The sequence below is a fragment of the Bipolaris sorokiniana genome (genome assembly GCF_000338995.1).
Source record: "Bipolaris sorokiniana ND90Pr unplaced genomic scaffold COCSAscaffold_19, whole genome shotgun sequence".
In the NCBI taxonomy this organism is placed as follows: domain Eukaryota; kingdom Fungi; phylum Ascomycota; class Dothideomycetes; order Pleosporales; family Pleosporaceae; genus Bipolaris; species Bipolaris sorokiniana.
This window is the reverse complement of record NW_006911913.1, coordinates 534,737-551,455: the sequence shown is the minus strand read 5'-3', so window position 1 is coordinate 551,455 and position 16,719 is coordinate 534,737. Positions and strand designations below refer to the sequence as shown.

The 16,719-nt window shown below is 47.7% G+C and overlaps 6 protein-coding genes across 6 annotated transcripts; 5 read left to right on the top strand and 1 right to left on the bottom strand.

The window, feature by feature from the left end:
* Positions 1-3,126: 3,126 nt before the first annotated feature.
* On the top strand, positions 3,127-5,325 carry COCSADRAFT_154434 (uncharacterized protein). Its single transcript, XM_007707572.1, has 4 exons — positions 3,127-3,616; positions 3,672-4,309; positions 4,360-4,418; positions 4,476-5,325. The coding sequence occupies exons 1-4, from the start codon at positions 3,136-3,138 to the stop codon at positions 5,008-5,010; spliced, it is 1,713 nt and encodes a 570-aa protein (XP_007705762.1). The 5' UTR covers positions 3,127-3,135; the 3' UTR covers positions 5,011-5,325.
* Positions 5,326-6,716: 1,391 nt separating this feature from the next.
* COCSADRAFT_41819 (uncharacterized protein) lies at positions 6,717-8,132 on the top strand. Its single transcript, XM_007707409.1, has 3 exons — positions 6,717-6,964; positions 7,018-7,861; positions 7,916-8,132. Exons 1-3 carry the CDS (start codon positions 6,817-6,819, stop codon positions 7,992-7,994), a joined length of 1,071 nt encoding a protein of 356 aa, XP_007705599.1. The 5' UTR covers positions 6,717-6,816; the 3' UTR covers positions 7,995-8,132.
* A 354-nt stretch (positions 8,133-8,486) lies between these two features.
* Positions 8,487-8,705, bottom strand: COCSADRAFT_45999 (uncharacterized protein; the record flags this gene model as incomplete). The annotated part of the gene is made up of 1 exon (XM_007707426.1): positions 8,487-8,705. A coding segment is annotated over one exon (219 nt), but the record flags the coding sequence as incomplete, so codon positions are not given.
* Positions 8,706-8,810: 105 nt separating this feature from the next.
* COCSADRAFT_265597 (uncharacterized protein) lies at positions 8,811-11,012 on the top strand. Its single transcript, XM_007707571.1, has 4 exons — positions 8,811-9,190; positions 9,244-10,511; positions 10,566-10,680; positions 10,727-11,012. Exons 1-4 carry the CDS (start codon positions 9,036-9,038, stop codon positions 10,902-10,904), a joined length of 1,716 nt encoding a protein of 571 aa, XP_007705761.1. The 5' UTR covers positions 8,811-9,035; the 3' UTR covers positions 10,905-11,012.
* Positions 11,013-12,106: 1,094 nt separating this feature from the next.
* Positions 12,107-13,878, top strand: COCSADRAFT_129386 (uncharacterized protein). Its single transcript, XM_007707570.1, has 7 exons — positions 12,107-12,153; positions 12,220-12,309; positions 12,359-12,391; positions 12,442-12,633; positions 12,684-12,785; positions 12,894-13,578; positions 13,627-13,878. The coding sequence occupies exons 1-7, from the start codon at positions 12,134-12,136 to the stop codon at positions 13,702-13,704; spliced, it is 1,200 nt and encodes a 399-aa protein (XP_007705760.1). The 5' UTR covers positions 12,107-12,133; the 3' UTR covers positions 13,705-13,878.
* A 369-nt stretch (positions 13,879-14,247) lies between these two features.
* Positions 14,248-16,037, top strand: COCSADRAFT_185734 (uncharacterized protein). The gene is made up of 3 exons (XM_007707569.1): positions 14,248-14,733; positions 14,826-15,287; positions 15,341-16,037. Exons 1-3 carry the CDS (start codon positions 14,499-14,501, stop codon positions 15,901-15,903), a joined length of 1,260 nt encoding a protein of 419 aa, XP_007705759.1. The 5' UTR covers positions 14,248-14,498; the 3' UTR covers positions 15,904-16,037.
* The last annotated feature ends 682 nt before the right edge of the window (positions 16,038-16,719 follow it).

The window sequence follows — 16,719 nt, the reverse complement described above, 5'->3', positions numbered from 1 at the left end:
AGGGTGCTACTTGTTCTATAGCTAGCTCAGAGGTAGAGTCGTCTACTTGTCTAGCGATAGACTCAGAGATAGCGAATCGATAGGTTCTAGGATAAAAAGAGAGAAATAATGCTAGGGGAGAGAGATAAGGATTGGATTGATCTGATCTAGTAGTCTGATCTGTTCTTGTAATCTGCTCTGGTACTATCTACTAGCTATTCTACTACTATATATATTAGCTGTACTAGATTCTAGAAGAATCTATCTAGTAGTAGATTACGTAGCTATAGACGTAATAGATAGATAAATTGTGTAGGGATTGGTTGACTAAAGAATCCGAGTATAGTGCTGATCACCCGGATTATGTCAGAGATTAGCTGATTAGCTTATATCTCTAACAATTAATACTTTTATTTCTGCTATTTGGGAACAGTGGGCAAAAATACCATAAAAGGATATAGATAACTGTATTCTATCTTTGCCAAGACGCTATTCTAGAGTAGTAGAAGCTAAGGGGTGGTATACTAAGTACTAGTTAATATATAGCTAATACTATTCTTTCTTTATCTACTAATTACATTACCTCTACTATCTATCTATGTTTTATTTACATAGTTTCTAGTACTATATATATAAAACTAGTATATTGTATATATCTATTTATATAAATAGATAGAAGAAAAGTTAAAATTTACAGCGCGAAATTTGGCGCTAAAGTTAGAAGATTTTTTTACTCTACGTTTAAGAGGACATATGGCCTTCCTAGTGCTGAATAAGCAACCTTACTAGACCAATATCTTAAACGCCAAGAAACTCTCTATTCAACGATATATTTTTTATTAGTTTAGCGCTAATACCCATTGAGCAATGGATGTTTGAAAATCACAACTTTTTTGAGTTCTTTTTTTTTTGTCACCCCACTGTATAATATGTAAAGCCTATGATTCTATCTACTTCAGAAAATTCCGGGCTTGTCGAGAAGATACAAGCACAGCAGTAGTTACAAGTAGTAAAATAGTAGATTATTTTTCTTCTGTAACTATGTCTGTGGCGGAGAACTATTTTCTCAATCTCGCTTTATCTTCCTAGGCCGGCTTGGAATATACTGCTTTGCATCCTTCGAAACCTTTCGACATATCAACCAACAATCCTTCCAGCCAACAAGTCTTCCCTACTCCCTCTGGAGAAGGGGGAGATTCTAGCTATGGAAATGTTTAGTGTAACAAAGCTCCCGCCATAGTGAATTTTGTCTGACCACTAATCTCTCCAAAGTGTGGTCTTGGCGCTGCAGTTGTTTTGATCCTTCTGGATTGTGTCAATTTTGCCAGTAAGCACTAGAAGTTTGTGCAACAAGCCGTGTCAGCCCCCAGGTTTGCGTTCACTCTGCAATGCTTGCATTTTCGTCGCATCGCAACATCTAAAGTCTGACTGTTTTTGGTAACTGGATTGGTCTTCTCATCTTGTAATTCGTTACGTTCGGTATTCCCGGACATTTGCGTTTCTTTGCCAGCATCTTGTTCTCTTGCTCACCCAAATTGATTATTTCTTGGTGGAATATCTAATGCCGTTCCTTTTACCTAGCTCGTTAAGGCTATGTGCTTTTGTGGTTGATTTCTGTTCAATAATGACAACGAAGAAGTGCGTCTTGCGTTTCAAGATCTTCCGGGAGAGCGGGGTTTTTTTTATCTGAGGAAGTATAACTTCGTTGATAGAGGTCGCGGTTTGCTCCCTTATACCAGTTCCGCAGCAGCTTCCCGGCTACTGTAGACATGTTCACAGTTGCCTCGTTCGACATTGGATCAAATGTGGGATTTAGACTTTCCAAGATATGTACAGGATGCTTTTAGTCGCACGTGTAGTCATACTTAGTTATTAACATCAGGAATTTTAGTACTAATATAGTCTATGCTAAAGTTGGCAAAGGTAGTAAAAGGAAGAGAATATATAGTGAAGTTGTCTACATTGACGGAATTCTTGCGTATGAAGAGATATCAAGGATTTGAAACTAAAGCTAGTTATAGATAAACACGATTCAAATACCTTCGGACTATAGAGCTTACACGGTTGATTTTATGGAGAACATCACGTGCTTTATTCTTGGCAATAGCCATCCAATACGAATCACTTATCATTAACTACACTGCATCGGCTAAAGCGTACATACTGCCTTACAAGTTAGATTACGACATATGATAAGGCTTTACCTTGGTTGTTTTCCCTAGGAGGAAGGCCGCGCGGAGACAGTGTAGCCTCAGAACATCACTCTAAGAAGCGGACAAGTTGTTGCGCTCGCAGTTCAACCGAAGCAAGACAATACATTCGAGGCCACCTTCATGCTGGTCGCGCAACTAAAGAAGACTACTACAATACGCTACGTCCGATTCATCCGGGCCTGCAGTAGGAGGAGAATTTTAGTTATGCCGGGATGGTATCAACCTTGTTCCTGGTTTGTTGCATCTTTAGCTGCATATCGAATATGTACAATCTCTCCAAAGGACCTCTTATGCACGAAGAAACGCAATCTGGCTGGCTCTAAGAAGCTCTGCTGATACTCGACCGATCAAAGGTATGCCAAGATGTAGGCATCTCCTTCCTCGGCTAGCTACAGCTCACGTGACAACAACACCAACATCAGCAACAATCCCTTACTACTCTGCACTACTCAGCTGCCCCAGCAGTATCTCGTGTTGTTACTTTGGCTAGAATAAGGGTGCCAGTCTTGATATTACTATTGAAGATTCTCGACAGATATCCATCTATCGGCGATACACAGTAGCGCATCGCGGAACGCGGCTGGTTCGGAGATAGACAATCTACCAGACGAGTGCTCGCCAATAGAAAATTGCCCGATGCTTCTCACGGTCCGCTCTCTCCCCAAAGTCTGGATCACGATTGCGACTGGCAATCGTAGCTAAACATGGCTGCCATGGCAAGCTACGGACCGTGCCAGTGAAAAGAAAAGTTCGTCTCCGCACCCACATCCATCAACAAACCTAAGCCCACTTGTGGGCAAACCTTGCGCCAGGTTTCCCCATTCTGGACAACGTTCGCGGAGGCCCCCCACACAGGCGCCTGTAAGCGGATTATGCTGCCCACTCTCCGTTAAGTTCTCCGGCGCTTTACTGCTTCGCTACAAGCCGCCCCATACTTACACGTATGGCGCCATTGACGACACAGGGGCCAGAAGCTCAGCTTCTCGCCCCACTGTGGCAGCCGCAACCAAAAGTAAGCTCGAAACGCCAGAACAGAGTCGATCACCACACCAGAGACGCGCCCCTAGGCTACGACTATGATATATCGTCCTTAGCTCTGGTTTTTGTTCCTTTCCCCTTTACTTCCGGCGGCAGCGCCGTATACACAATGGACCCTTCCGAGGCCCGCCGGTTCTCCACGAGCACCGCTGAGCGCGTCGGCCTGCTCAAGGCCCACGACAGCGCAGCAAAGCAGCATCAGTATGGAGCTATTGCTGACACGACCGATATTGAAAGTCTACTAGGAAGAGATGGCACGACGGAAGAGCTGGGGACGACGGCACGCCAGGAAGCAAAGCTGTTGTTCAAGTACAGTGTTCCGCTCATGGGAACGTATCTACTGCAGTACTCGTTTAGTTTAGTGACTATCTTTGTTGTTGGACATAGTAAGTGCTTAGCATAAAAGCCCCCGAGCCATCAACTGACTCGCATCTAATACAGTTGGGACGGATGAGCTTGGAGCTGTCTCTCTCGCTACCATGACCGCCAACATCACTGGACTAGCCGTCTATGAAGGCCTAGCCACATCTCTGGATACTCTCTGCGCGCAGGCCTACGGATCCGGCAAGAAGACCATGGTCGGTCTCCACCTCCAACGAATGATCTTGTTCATGCTCGCTGTCACCCTTCCCATTGGCGCCATCTGGCTATGTTCAGGCTGGATCCTCGCAGCTCTCGTTCCAGAAAAGGAACTAGCTCACCTTGCTGGCTACTACCTCTCATTGCTGCTGGCTGGTGCACCTGGATATGCAATTTTTGAAGCCGGCAAGAGATTCACACAAGCCCAAGGACTCTTCAATGCTTCGCTCTTCGTGCTGCTCATCGCGACGCCAGTCAACATTGCCTTGAACTATGTCTTTGTATTCATCTTGAATTGGAATCTTACTGGCGCCGCACTTGCAACCGTTGTTTCTAACAACCTTTTGCCAGTGCTCCTCTTCATCTATGTCTACTTTGTGAACCCCGCATCGCTAGAGTGTTGGGGCGGCTTCACGAAAGCTGCATTCACAAACTGGGGACCAATGGCTAAGTTGGCAGTGCCGGGTATTATCATGGTGGAAACAGAGTGGCTTGCATTCGTATGTCGCTCATTTACAAAACTTTATATTCAATATGCTAATCTCCCCAGGACATTCTCACTTTTTCGACGAGTTATCTTTCCACGGCTCATCTAGCCGCCCAATCAATGTAAGATCTCACTCCCTTTTCAAATTCTTCTGATCGATACTAATTCAATATTTGCAGCGTCATGACCCTCGCTGTAGCTATCTACCACGTACCTTTTAGCGTTGGTGTCGCAGTCTCAACCCGCTTGGGCAATCTCATCGGTGCAGGCTCTCTCTCTGCAGCCCGGACTGCCACCAAAACCTACGTTGCAACCTTTCTCGCAATCGGGCTCATCGATTTTACTTTCCTTACAGCATTCCGCAACATCTTGCCCCGCGCCTTCAGTAGCGATCCTGAAGTCGTGAGCATTGTTGCTACCGTGCTACCTCTACTCGCTACCTTCCAGTTCGCAGACTCGACCACTGCAATGGTTAATGCGCTGCTACGTGGATTGGGCAAGCAGAGTATTGGTGGTATGTGCAACTTGTTCGTTTACTACATCATTGCTGTACCATTGGCCCTGTTCCTATGCTTCCCACGGGATTTGAAACTGGTAGGGCTCTGGACTGGATGTGCTGTGGGTAGTTCATGCATTACTATCTCAGAGGGCATCTATATGAAGTTCTATGATTGGAGGAAGGCGGTCGAGGATGCCAAGGAGCGACAGGAGTAGGTGAATAACTCCATTTGATATGGTGGAGTCTTGGTGGGTAAAAAAGAAAGAGGAATGAGGAGACATAATGGAGGGTAAAATGCGTAATATCAATCAAAAACAAAGAATTCTTGAGCGTATATTTCTTCTTCTAAGCCTTTCTTATTCAAAATCAAATTGTCTAGATGCGAGTGTGTGCGTCTACAATTGGCTCTCGCCCTTTGGCAGCGCCAATTTCTTTACCTCTGGATCCTTGGTAACCTCATCATAATCCGGTCTAGGCAGCTCAAACGCCTGTGTCGTGCGCCCATACGTAATACCACCCAATCTAGAAATGGGCTTGAGAACCTGAACAAAGCAATAGATTAGCTCATTTCAGACACGACAGCAAGCCCACACGAGCATTACTCAAGCATTAAAACTTACAGCAGGATCGATAAGCACACCCTGCTCATCAATCGCATCTTCCCTCGCCCAAAAGTTGACACCCTCAATAAACACTGTAACGCCCGTCTTTTTGCCCGGCGTATCAGGATTCTTACTCGTCCACTCCACACTATCCACCAGCTTCGCCTCAATACTAAACACAGCCTCCTTGACGCGATCCGGTCTCACAATCTTGCTCTTTTCAGGATGTAGTCCGCTAAACGCCCACTCGCTAATTCCCGGCGGCGCATTAATACTCGTGAAATTCGCAGCCTCAGCGTAATGCTCTGAGATGATATTGACGGTAGCTTCCTTGGTGTCGAGCAGATTCTTGAGCGTGTCCTTGGCTTTGTCCATACCGCCTGCAAAGCCGAGGACGAACATGGGTGGATCGTGGTTGACGAGGTTGAAGTAGCTAAATGGTGCGAGGTTGGTTGATTGGCCATCTGCGCTGATGGTTGAGACGAAGCCAATGGGGCGTGGCACAATGGCTGAAATGAGGAGCTTGTAGTTGTGGACTACGGGGCGGCCTTGCTCGTAGGGTGCGATGGAGCGGTGCGATTTTCCTTGGTTAGAGGCATCGTTGGGGCCGCTGCCGGGCGTCCAGTCTGGCTTGGGTGTTTGCGTGTAGTGGAAAGAGGATGTCTTGTCAAAGGGGGGACGCGAGGCCTCGACTGCTTTGAAGTCTCCGTGTGGGTTGCGTTTTATTTCCTTTTCGGCGTCTGCGCATCCAGTGGCCATGGTGGGGGATTGATGAGTTATTTTGTGGTATTCTCTTTTTGCGAAGCAGAGATAGGGATGTTGATGCTCAATGCGAGTTGACAAAGTCAAGGTCGGTTGCCGTCTTATGGCCAAGATTGCCTTTTTCATCGATGTATATGACGCCAATGAGGGAAAAAATTATGTCTACTAAGTGATGATCAAGCGGCTACAGCGTGTTGGAGACACGGCAAATAGCGGATGAATATTTAGCCCGGGGGTCGGCAGAAAAATCAAAGGCAGCCGCGGAATGCCGCCCGAGAAAGGCCACTGCATCGCTCCTTCAGACGGTTATTCAAGCATGAGTATCTTGTGAGAAAACCTCTCAATATCACTGCCGCTTCTTAAAGCGTTTGGTACAATGACATTGTCTGAACGGCTATACACGGGACATGTTCTCCAAAGACGGCGCCGAAGGGTTGTCAACGTCATGTACTACCCCGCTATGCATCTGAGCTACCCCGCTACGAATGATAACAGCGCCAATACTTGGTGGAAGGTCAGCTTACCCAAGGTTACTAGTTGAAAGCGCTATGATAGACGACTAATCTCAGTTCCTGCTGCCCATTGAACATCTGATGCTTCAAATGCTTTCTCCACTATCTCTGTCCGCGATTTGTAAAGTTTGAAACTGAATTCAACATGTCCTCAGATGAAGACTACCAAACTTACAATCTAGGCAACTTCAAGCTCAAATCTGGAGGTGAAATACCAGATGCTTTCATCGCATACAAGACACTAGGTGACCCTTCGCTACCAGCCGTCATCTATCCAACATGGTATTCTGGAAGTAAGCACTGCACACTAAACCGTGATGCTGCAATTGCTTATCGATTTACACAGCGATATCCGACAATGTCTGGCTCACTGGCGCAAGCAAAACACTTGACCCATCTAAGTACTACATTATCATGCCTGCTCTCTTTGGCAATGGCCAATCCTCCTCACCATCAAACATGCCAGCTCTACGTCCCTTCCCAGAGGTGCTATTCTACGATAACGTGCGCGCGCAACACGAGCTCGTGACGAAGCACTTAGGCATCAAACATGCTCGTGCAGTACTCGGATGGTCCATGGGTGCTGGGCAGACGTATCAATGGGCCACACAGTTTCCCGACTTCATGGACCTCGCCGTGCCATTTTGTGGAAGCGCAAAGACCAGCCTGCACAATCAGGTCTTCCTGGAGGGTGTCAAAAGTAGTCTTTACGCTGCACTAGGTACCAGCTCAGCAGGCGTTGCTAAACCAGATCTATACACAGCCCAAGGAAAGAAAGCGACATTTTCGTCTGAGACACGAGAAGCCGGCCTCAAGGCCCTTGGACGCGTTTACGCTGGTTGGGGTTTCTCCCAAAGCTTCTATCGCGAGAAGTTGTATCAGAGTGCCCCGACGCTTGGATACAAGGACTTGGACGACTTCCTTGTCAACTTCTGGGAGTCATGGGCGCTGTCGAAAAATCCAGAAAATATGCTCACAATGGCGCACACATGGCAAGCTGGAGATTGCTCACAACAAGAGCCGTATAACGGTGACTTCAAGAAGGCCATGCAGGCTATCAAGGCGAAAACCTTGGTTCTCCCAGCGAAAACAGATCTCTACTTCCCACCCGAGGATTCTGAGATTGAGGTTCAGAACATGAGGCCTGGCATAGGAACACTAAAGATTTTTCCATCCATTTGGGGCCATTGGTGAGTTTACCCATCAAAAGGTAACCACATTTTCGTGATTAACGGACGAAACAGGGCTGGTGGACCTGGGCAGTCAACAGAGGACGTCAAATGGCTGGATGGGCAACTGAAGGTTTTCTTTGCTGAGAACTAAGATGAGGCGTATGTGCTGCCTCGCTCAAGTCGCTGTAGTCCGGATGTGATTGAATCAGCCGACTGAGGTTGTCGCCTGCTCCACCCTTGCGCTAGGTTCCCCTAATGATATAGTGCCAATAATCCTGAAGCGATCCTTTTCATCTTTGCGTTCAAGGACATGAACCCTATCGACATACCACTCCAGGGCAGTGGGTTTGTCATTTTTCTCTGCATTGTGTGTGAGGAACTCGGAGATGCTCTTTGTAATCTCTACGCTAATCTTGTCTACGCCACCCTGGCTTTGTGTTTTCCCTACTGAAAGATGGGGCATGAAAGGCCGGCGGTCTCGGTCAACTCCACTTATAGAGAATTCGGAGTGTAAAGCCGCCCGAAGCTTTCGGATATTACTGTAAGTGGTGGGGCCAAGCCAGACAGTCTTGTTCTTGAGGGTATGGTGAAAGACACCAAGTTGATCCGACTCGAGTGACATATGAAAAGGGGGTATGGTGCGAGCTACTTGTTCAATTCGGATGCGAATGTCGTGCTTGAGTTTGCTAGACTCGGAGGGGGATGCTAGGAAAGGGTACAGCAAGTTGATATGCGGAGGCCATCGTAGAAACTGTTTGTCATAGACACGTCGTACTGCTTCGATTGGCGCAGTGATGCGTGATGGAGGCAGCAGTACTAAGGCGCTTTTGTGAGATAGCTGCGCCGGCAGCTGTTTCGCCATGGTGATGTTAGAGGAGCCGACGCACTGGACCGTTCCTGGGACCAACTGCAGTGGCGCCCTAGCGGGCTTGGCAACGACTCGTCCCAACGACTGATACATCCTAGGCTTCTGTTGTCGCATTCATTTCCTTTGCCAGACCCAGGATCAAACAAAGTCGCGTCGCCATGTGGGAGCGCTCATAACATCACCAGAACCCCTCCAGTCCAGCCGCCTCTCACGACAATCCGCTCCGACACGCGCCTCATTGCCTAGTAGGATCCGCCAAACATCAGCGTACCGCAGCACCTCCGAAGTTGCGCGACTCCCCACACCCATCCCATCACGTCGACCATGGACGGCCAGAAGAAGCCATCCCGCCAATTTGGTGTCACTAGCGCCATTTCAGAGGCCGCGCCTACCGAGCATGACATCAAGCTGAACGACAAGCTCATCGAGACGCTCAAGGCGGAAAACGTCTTTGAAACCCCAGAAGGCAACCGAAGGAGGTAGGTCACGCTGTCTGCTGGGGATGTGGGAGCGCTTGTCTGACATGATACAGGGAAGAAGTCATCGAACACATCCAGAAAGTCGTCGAAGAATTCATCCGTCGCGTGGGAAAGCAAAAGGGTGTGCAGCAGTCCGTCATCGATGCTGCAGGCGGCAAGATCTTCACATTCGGCAGTTATGCTCTCGGTGTCCATGGTCCGTCATCCGATATCGACACGCTCGTTGTCGCGCCTAAATTCGTGGCCATCCACGAGTTTTTTGAATTCTTCCCTCCAACCTTTCGAGAAATGTCCAACGTCGACGACATCAACGAGTTCGTACCCGTCGAAGATGCCTTCGTGCCAATTATCAAGATGGAATACCGTGAAGTGAGCATAGATTTGCTGTTCGCATCGTTGCCGAAGCGGTCTTCGATACCCAGGAATATGGATACTATTGAGAAAAAGGATCTGGAGGGCCTGTCGGAGTCAGCAACCCGAAGCGTCAACGGCACACGAGTTACCAATGAGCTCCTGGATGCGGTACCGCAGAAAGTCAGCTTCAGACATGCTCTGAGGGCCATCAAGCTGTGGTCCAATCGTCGAGGCATCTACGGAGCTGTCTTCGGATACCCTGGTGGCGTCGCGTGGGCTATTATGGTTGCTCGCATTTGCCAACTCTACCCCATGGCAAATGGTGCTACCATTGTTTCCAAGTTCTTTAGTCTGATGTACAAGTGGACTTGGCCGAGACCGGTCATGCTGAAGCATATCGAAGAAGGCGATTTGGGTTTGCGGGTATGGAACCCACAGGTATATGGTGGTGACAGAGCACACCTCATGCCCATAATCACGCCTGCGTTCCCCTCCATGTGTGCCACACATACTGTCATGCCATCTACCCTGCGTATTATGAAGGACGAATTTGGAAGAGCGGACAAGATCCTACAACACATCTTTGCGGGAACAAAAGATTGGAATGCACTATTCGAACGACATTCATTTTTTACCAAAGATCACAAATACTACTTGAGTGTGGTTGCTGCAAGTCGGACCAAGGAGGCAAACTCGACATTCTCTGGACTGGTGCAGTCCAAAATCCGTCACATTGTCAAGGGCATTGATGATGGACAGACTGGTATCGATACTGCACGTCCATACATCAACTACTTCGAGCGGTATCATCGTTGTAAGGACGATCAGTTCCACGAAGTTACTCAGGGTTCCCTCGAGTACATGATTCCAGCTTCTGAAGTGCCTGCAGACGGTACTGCGCCAGCCGACGACGATACCCACATCATCTACACCACGACCTTCTACATTGGTCTTACTTTGCCTCCGGGTGCGTCTAATCAATCTGTATACTTACGGTTTACCATGCTGACTATTCCCACAGATGCTACCAAGTCGCTCGATATCTCTTACCCTGTCAGCCAGTTTAGGAGCTATATCACAGACTCAGATCTTTACGACGAGAAGCTTATGTCCGTCAAGGTGGTTCACACTCGCAAGTAAGTCTTTCAAACACCGTCGCTTTACCATTCGCTGACCAAGTAGCACTGCACTTCCTGACGACGTATTCCTGCCGGGAGAAACGCGGCCGAAGAAGCCTAGCAAAGATAAAAAAAAGAAGGACGCGAAAAGTGCTAAGCGCCACTTCGCCGATACTGGCCTTGACGTGCGTGAAGAACGCCTCACCAAATCCTCCCAGCGCTCACCCGTGTCTCGGGGGTAGTATTACACCAAAATGCTGACGATTGTGCTAATGTAGGATAGCGAACATTCTGCAGCAAAGCGCCAACAGTCCAAGCTTGCTGCCAATGGAGTCCCTACTCCAACGGCAGCATAGGCTTTGTTTCAGCTAAGCTCGCGCATGTTCGCAATACTTCCACCCTTCCATTTTGCTTACAACCTTGGGGTTTCTGACGTTTCCTTATTATTCAGTTCCGGCTGCATTTTGATGCGCAACCAAAGATCCACCTTGTTAGCAACTTACCCTCCGAGATCGGGTTCGTTTACATGCCGAGCGCACATACCTTCGCACCGGCCGTCCGACGCCGCTTCAGGTGCGTATCAGTGCTACCGAAGGCCTCTAACAAGAAAACCAGAAAAAAAGTAGGAAAAGAGCGCATTTTTGCGCATCAAAACACAACACTACAAATAGGTTTGGTCGCGTCCACTTTACAATAATTTTTCTTCGATCCACACTCTACTTGGCGTTTTAACCTGGCGTTTAAAAAGCATCGGATGGCGTTTGCGACAAGAACGGGATAGGCACCCATAGCTCGCACGCACGCGACGGTGTTTGAGTTTTTTTTCGGCTCGAGGGAAGGGGAGGGCAGTCATATCTGCTTTCAATACTTCGCATAATGGCAGGTGACCGGTTAGATGCGAAGGCGTTGTTCTTAAGTAGCGGCAGCAAGCCTAGGCACAGGGTTTCTGTACGTAATTTCGCAAGTCTGTACAACCAAAATTTACAAACATATGGAGCCTTGGGATTCCGACAAAGTCGTAAAGAGTGGATTCTTGATTGTCAAACGTGAAGAGATGATGTGTGCTGCTTGACTTCCAGGACGGTGTGATACTGTATTGTTCCTTTGGGATTCAAGGTAGTTATATGTTATTCGGCAACAATAAAACATCTTTCTAGTGAGATATTTGGCGCTCGAACAATGGTATTGGCCTCACAAGTGATGGTACTGGTTTTATGATGACGAGGGTCGTTGCGAATCAAACGCACTTTTTCCGCAGATTGATGAACTGTCGCAGTCGCAGTTGCCTCACTAGTTCATGGGATATTTGCTCACGTGAAAACGCGTATACTCCGTCCTTTGCATCCACCAATCACGACCTGCTGGCGCCTAAACGCCCCGCAGTTACTAACAGGCAATCAACAGAGGTCATATCCAGTTTTGCTTCTGTTCTTTCTTCCCAATTCACTATTCAGATTACCAGACAAGAATCATGGTTGTGCAATCACGCCAGTACGGTGTTCTTCCCATCAATTGTCTTTTTTGTGTCGCGATCACAGCTGATTGACTTCTTCATAGTGAACTTAATTCCGGAGATGATCGCAGGCTTTGGGGCCTTGATCATGATCAGTCCGTGCAGTTACTTGGCTTGTATAATGAAGGAAGAGCGTAAGAAGCTTTGGAACCATGGACCACAATGTACTAATACTTGAACTAGCATCATGACTCGCTACCTTGGGATACAACAAGAGTTTGTGAATATCGTGAATTTAAATTGGTACACGCCGCTAATATTTTCAGTATTGAAGCACACAAGAAAAGAATCTTTGGTGATTCATGGGAAGAAATCGATGGAGAGAGAATGGCCACAGCTCTACTGTCGTTTGACTATGAATTTGAAGCACTAGAAGCTCAAGCTGAAGAAGATCAGCAAAGGATGGATAAGGATCCCATGCTTCAGCAACTCAAAAACCAGCTGATTGTTGCTGACGGGTATATTTATACAAGAATCATGTGTGGATTGAATGGCTGATCATGTATAGAAAACTAAACTCTATTGCCACGGCGTGCTCCGAACTGGAATTATGTCACCCCTTGACATCGCTCATCCTTTCAAGACTACCACGCGAGCTTCGCGATCAGATGTGCGTTGTTATCTCTCGTAACTGCAGATTGACTATTGGAAGACCTTTTATGAGAATTGGCAAGATGGAATTATCGAGGGAACTCTGCTGACCGTTTTGTGCTCGTAGCTACGATCTTCTTTGGGATGACAAGCATGCCGAACATCTCGACGCGGCTCTTTCAATAATACCCGATGCAGTCAAGATATCTGACCAACCCATCCTTGATTTGCCACCTCTTTCTGTACCACCATTCGCTAATTCCGAATTCGTGGGCATCGAGTTTGCATCCGAGGCTGCAACGAGGTACTTCAGGGCCATAACAGTCGCTGAAATCAATCACCGGTGTGTTCGAGCCCACCTCAATCGTAACCGCTTCGGGCCCATGTGTTTTCCCATAAAAGAAGCTATCAACAGCCTTACCATAAGTGTGGACGAAAATTCCTCCTACGGGTTGGGGATGTCAAGATTCGCGAAAACGGCTCTGGAAGACAGTCTCGATAGCCTTCTCATGCTCAAAAGCAATCGGCATTTGAAAGTTAAAATCTATCTACCCTGTCGCATACAATACAAAAAGGGACTATTTGAGGTCCTCGAAACTATCAGACCCTTTTTTGCTACGTTCCGAGATGCCAACATGGACGTCAGGGTTCTAGGCTACGATTTCTTCAATCCAATCGAAGATGACAGTGAATGGATCTTTTCAGAGCAGCTGAATTATTACTTTAATGGTACACCGGAAGAGTGGCTGGAGATGAAAACCAAAGAGGTCAAAGAGATAGCAGACACAAGGCAGAGAAAAGCTTGCAAAAGCGTTCGTAACTCATGCTCGATTGGGAAATGGCGCTAATCAAGAAGGCAGATATTGCGGGCCATGCGGGTGAACCTTGGGTTCTTCAATGAAGAGAGTCGGCATAATGAAGCCACTGAGGCCACCTGATACTATCACGATCCCTACTAGCATGCGTTATATGTATGTCGATCGTGGGACTTTGTTCGGTGGCTGACTCGTGCAATACCTGTGTTGCGGGAATTGGGGGCCATTAGGGGGCGGGCACTGTCGCATGTTCAGGCTTTGGACACTTGGCAGGACTCCGAATTGATAGTTGGGCCTCTTTTATCAATATATTTTTATCATTTCAAACTCTTAAATATGCTTGCATAAGCTTGCATGGTGTGTTTCTCAGAGATATTCTTTGGCCTTGAGAGGAAATTATATATATTAATGACCAGGAACAGTTTTCTGCTCCACGGTATCACGGGCCCAAATAAATATCCCGGCACCCATAAGCACTGGCTATGCACGGAAGAAAAGTGCGGCAAGGCCTAGCCCTTAACAAAAATTGGCTATTTCTGTGGTGTTGACGACGGCCCCTAGCGGCACTGCTAAACCCGAGGCGGACGCATGTCTCCAGCTACGTCATAGGCAAGTCGAAGGACGCGCGCACGCCTCCACTAAACCCCGTCTCCAACACAGTACAACAGGGTTTGGTGGTGCCCAAGCCGAAAATGCGCCATAAGATAAGTTGTGCCTCACGTGCTGTTGTACGCTGAGTACTTCTTCAACTTTTGTTTCTACCTCGGAAAGCATCCTTGGCCATCCTGCAGCGGAAATCGGACGTGACCAGCGCAGAACTGGGCAAGCCTCACAAATATTAGTGGAGCTGCAACAATCCTGGCCTGACCGAAGCGCCTGATGCGAACGCTTTTTCAAGCAACACCAACCACGACGATATGGCGCAACAATTCCTTGCAGACCGCAATGGCTGGCTGTCGTTCAGGAGTAGCACGCCGCTGCTCTACGTTACCGCTGAAGATGCCGAGTTTGATATCCACACCATGAAGGCGTGGCGCGATGAGGGTTTTATCGTCGAATACATCCCCATGGGCAATGGCGGGAAGCAATATGTGCAGACGCTTCATAAGTTGGGTGAGAACATGAGTATTGGAGAGCGTTACGCTATCGTAGGTATACGACCCTCTCTTAGTCTTGTGCATTGGAAACGACCACTGGCTACTAGCTGCCGCCCGAGACAACATTCGCTGACGGCAGATTCTCAGCTTTTGGAGACGCAGCGGCTGTGTGCTTAGACGTCTTTTCGGAGCCCAGAGCCGCGACCTCGAAACTCTGTTCCCTCATCGCTTACTACCCGACTTCGATTCCCGATACGCGACATCGCTTCACCTCCTCTTTTCGCGTCCTCGTACACCTCGCAGAGGGCGCATCCGGAAATGAGTGCACTGTAGGCGTGGTGCGCCGTCCGGAAGTCCTCGGCATCCAGGGCAAGCGGAAAACCGTGCAGAAGCGCGTCACACCTGGCATTGGCGTTGGAGGTTTGCAGGACAAGATTTTATATCCTTGTTTCACGTACGAAGGTGTAGACGCCGGATTTGCCGAACACGATTTGCCCGAATATGACGCCGTCGCTGATGCGCTCGCATGGAGCCGGAGTTTGAGCACAGTAAGAAAAGGCTTCAGCGCTGAAGTTGACTTGGAACGAGTACTGGAACAGAACGAAGAGCGTGCGTCCTTTCTTCGCCAACTCTCCTGTAGCAATGGTCTAACAAATAAACAGAAAAATTCCATGGCAAGGCAGTCGATAAGCTGTTAGAAACATATACTCGAAGCCCAAGGCCCTCTGTAAACTTTACCCCAACGATGACGGGCGGCATCGGTGCGTCTGACCTCAAACGCTTCTACCGTGACTACTTCCTGAGAAGCTGTCCGCCATCCCTCCACATGCGCCTCATTTCGCGCACTATAGGCGTCGACCGTATTGTCGACGAGATCTACTTTAATTTCAAACACACTTGCCAGATGCCCTGGATCCTACCGGGCGTCCCTCCTACAAACGAAAAAGTCGAAATTGTCGTCATAAGCATTGTTGGCTTCCGTGCTGGCAAGATCTGGAGCGAGAGGCTATATTGGGACCAGGCTAGTGTGCTGTTCCAAGTTGGATTGCTGGATCCAGAAGAAGTCCCGAAGGATTTCAAGGGCAAGACTAAGGGAGGTGACGATGATGAAGATGAAGATGGCGAGGGAGGCCTTGAGATGCTGCCTGTTAGTGGGAGCGAGGCAGCGAGAAAGGTTATGGATGTTGAGAGTGAGGAGTTTAATGATATGATAGATGATTGGTAGGCGTTCTAGAGGATCGAGGGAAGAGGAAGAGTGGAGATGTATCGAATCTTCTGTTCATATGTTCGCTTCTTTTGCTTTGCCATTGCCCTTACTTATGTTTTAAATAACTTTGAAATAATTGGAATACTCCCTAGTGTATGTTTCATTTTTATGTCCTTTCCTTAATGACGCGAGGAAGTGTCAAGACTGCCAGAAAATATATTGACAAATATGAGAGGGATATAATTTGTGGACAAGGAGGATGTTCACTACTTCCGCTCTGTAGACAGTCTGATTGGCCGTCAGATGTCGGACCTCTTTTCTCAATTTTATTTGCTACATGAATTTTAAAATAAAGTTATTCTTTCACATACGACCATCGGCAAAATACAGCACTGGATCCCGTTTGCTCTCCATACGTTAAGTCTTTGACCGGCGGACTAGTAGTTAGGTGGGTGACCACTAGCGAATCCCCGCTGTTGTATGTTTTTGTTTGTTGTCATTGCACATTTCTTGCTTTTTGTGGGAGACCCAAAAGGGAAGGTATTGAACTCGGAGGCGTAGGGCTCGGTTCATGATGATGTTCGTGCGTGGCTTCAAGAGCACCCACGAGAATTTTACTACTGAAAACGAATCAACCATTCATGCTTTGTCTAGAAAATGATTGAGATTAGCATCCTAGCTACGAAGGCCCCAATTTCTAAAACGAATGTGATCTAACTGCGCCGTCTAAGTACAAAAGAAAACTATAAATAAAATCAATGGTGTGATGGTATAGATACAAGCGCACACCAAGCCGCGCCGAAGCCGCCATATTTGGCATTGTCAATCCAACCA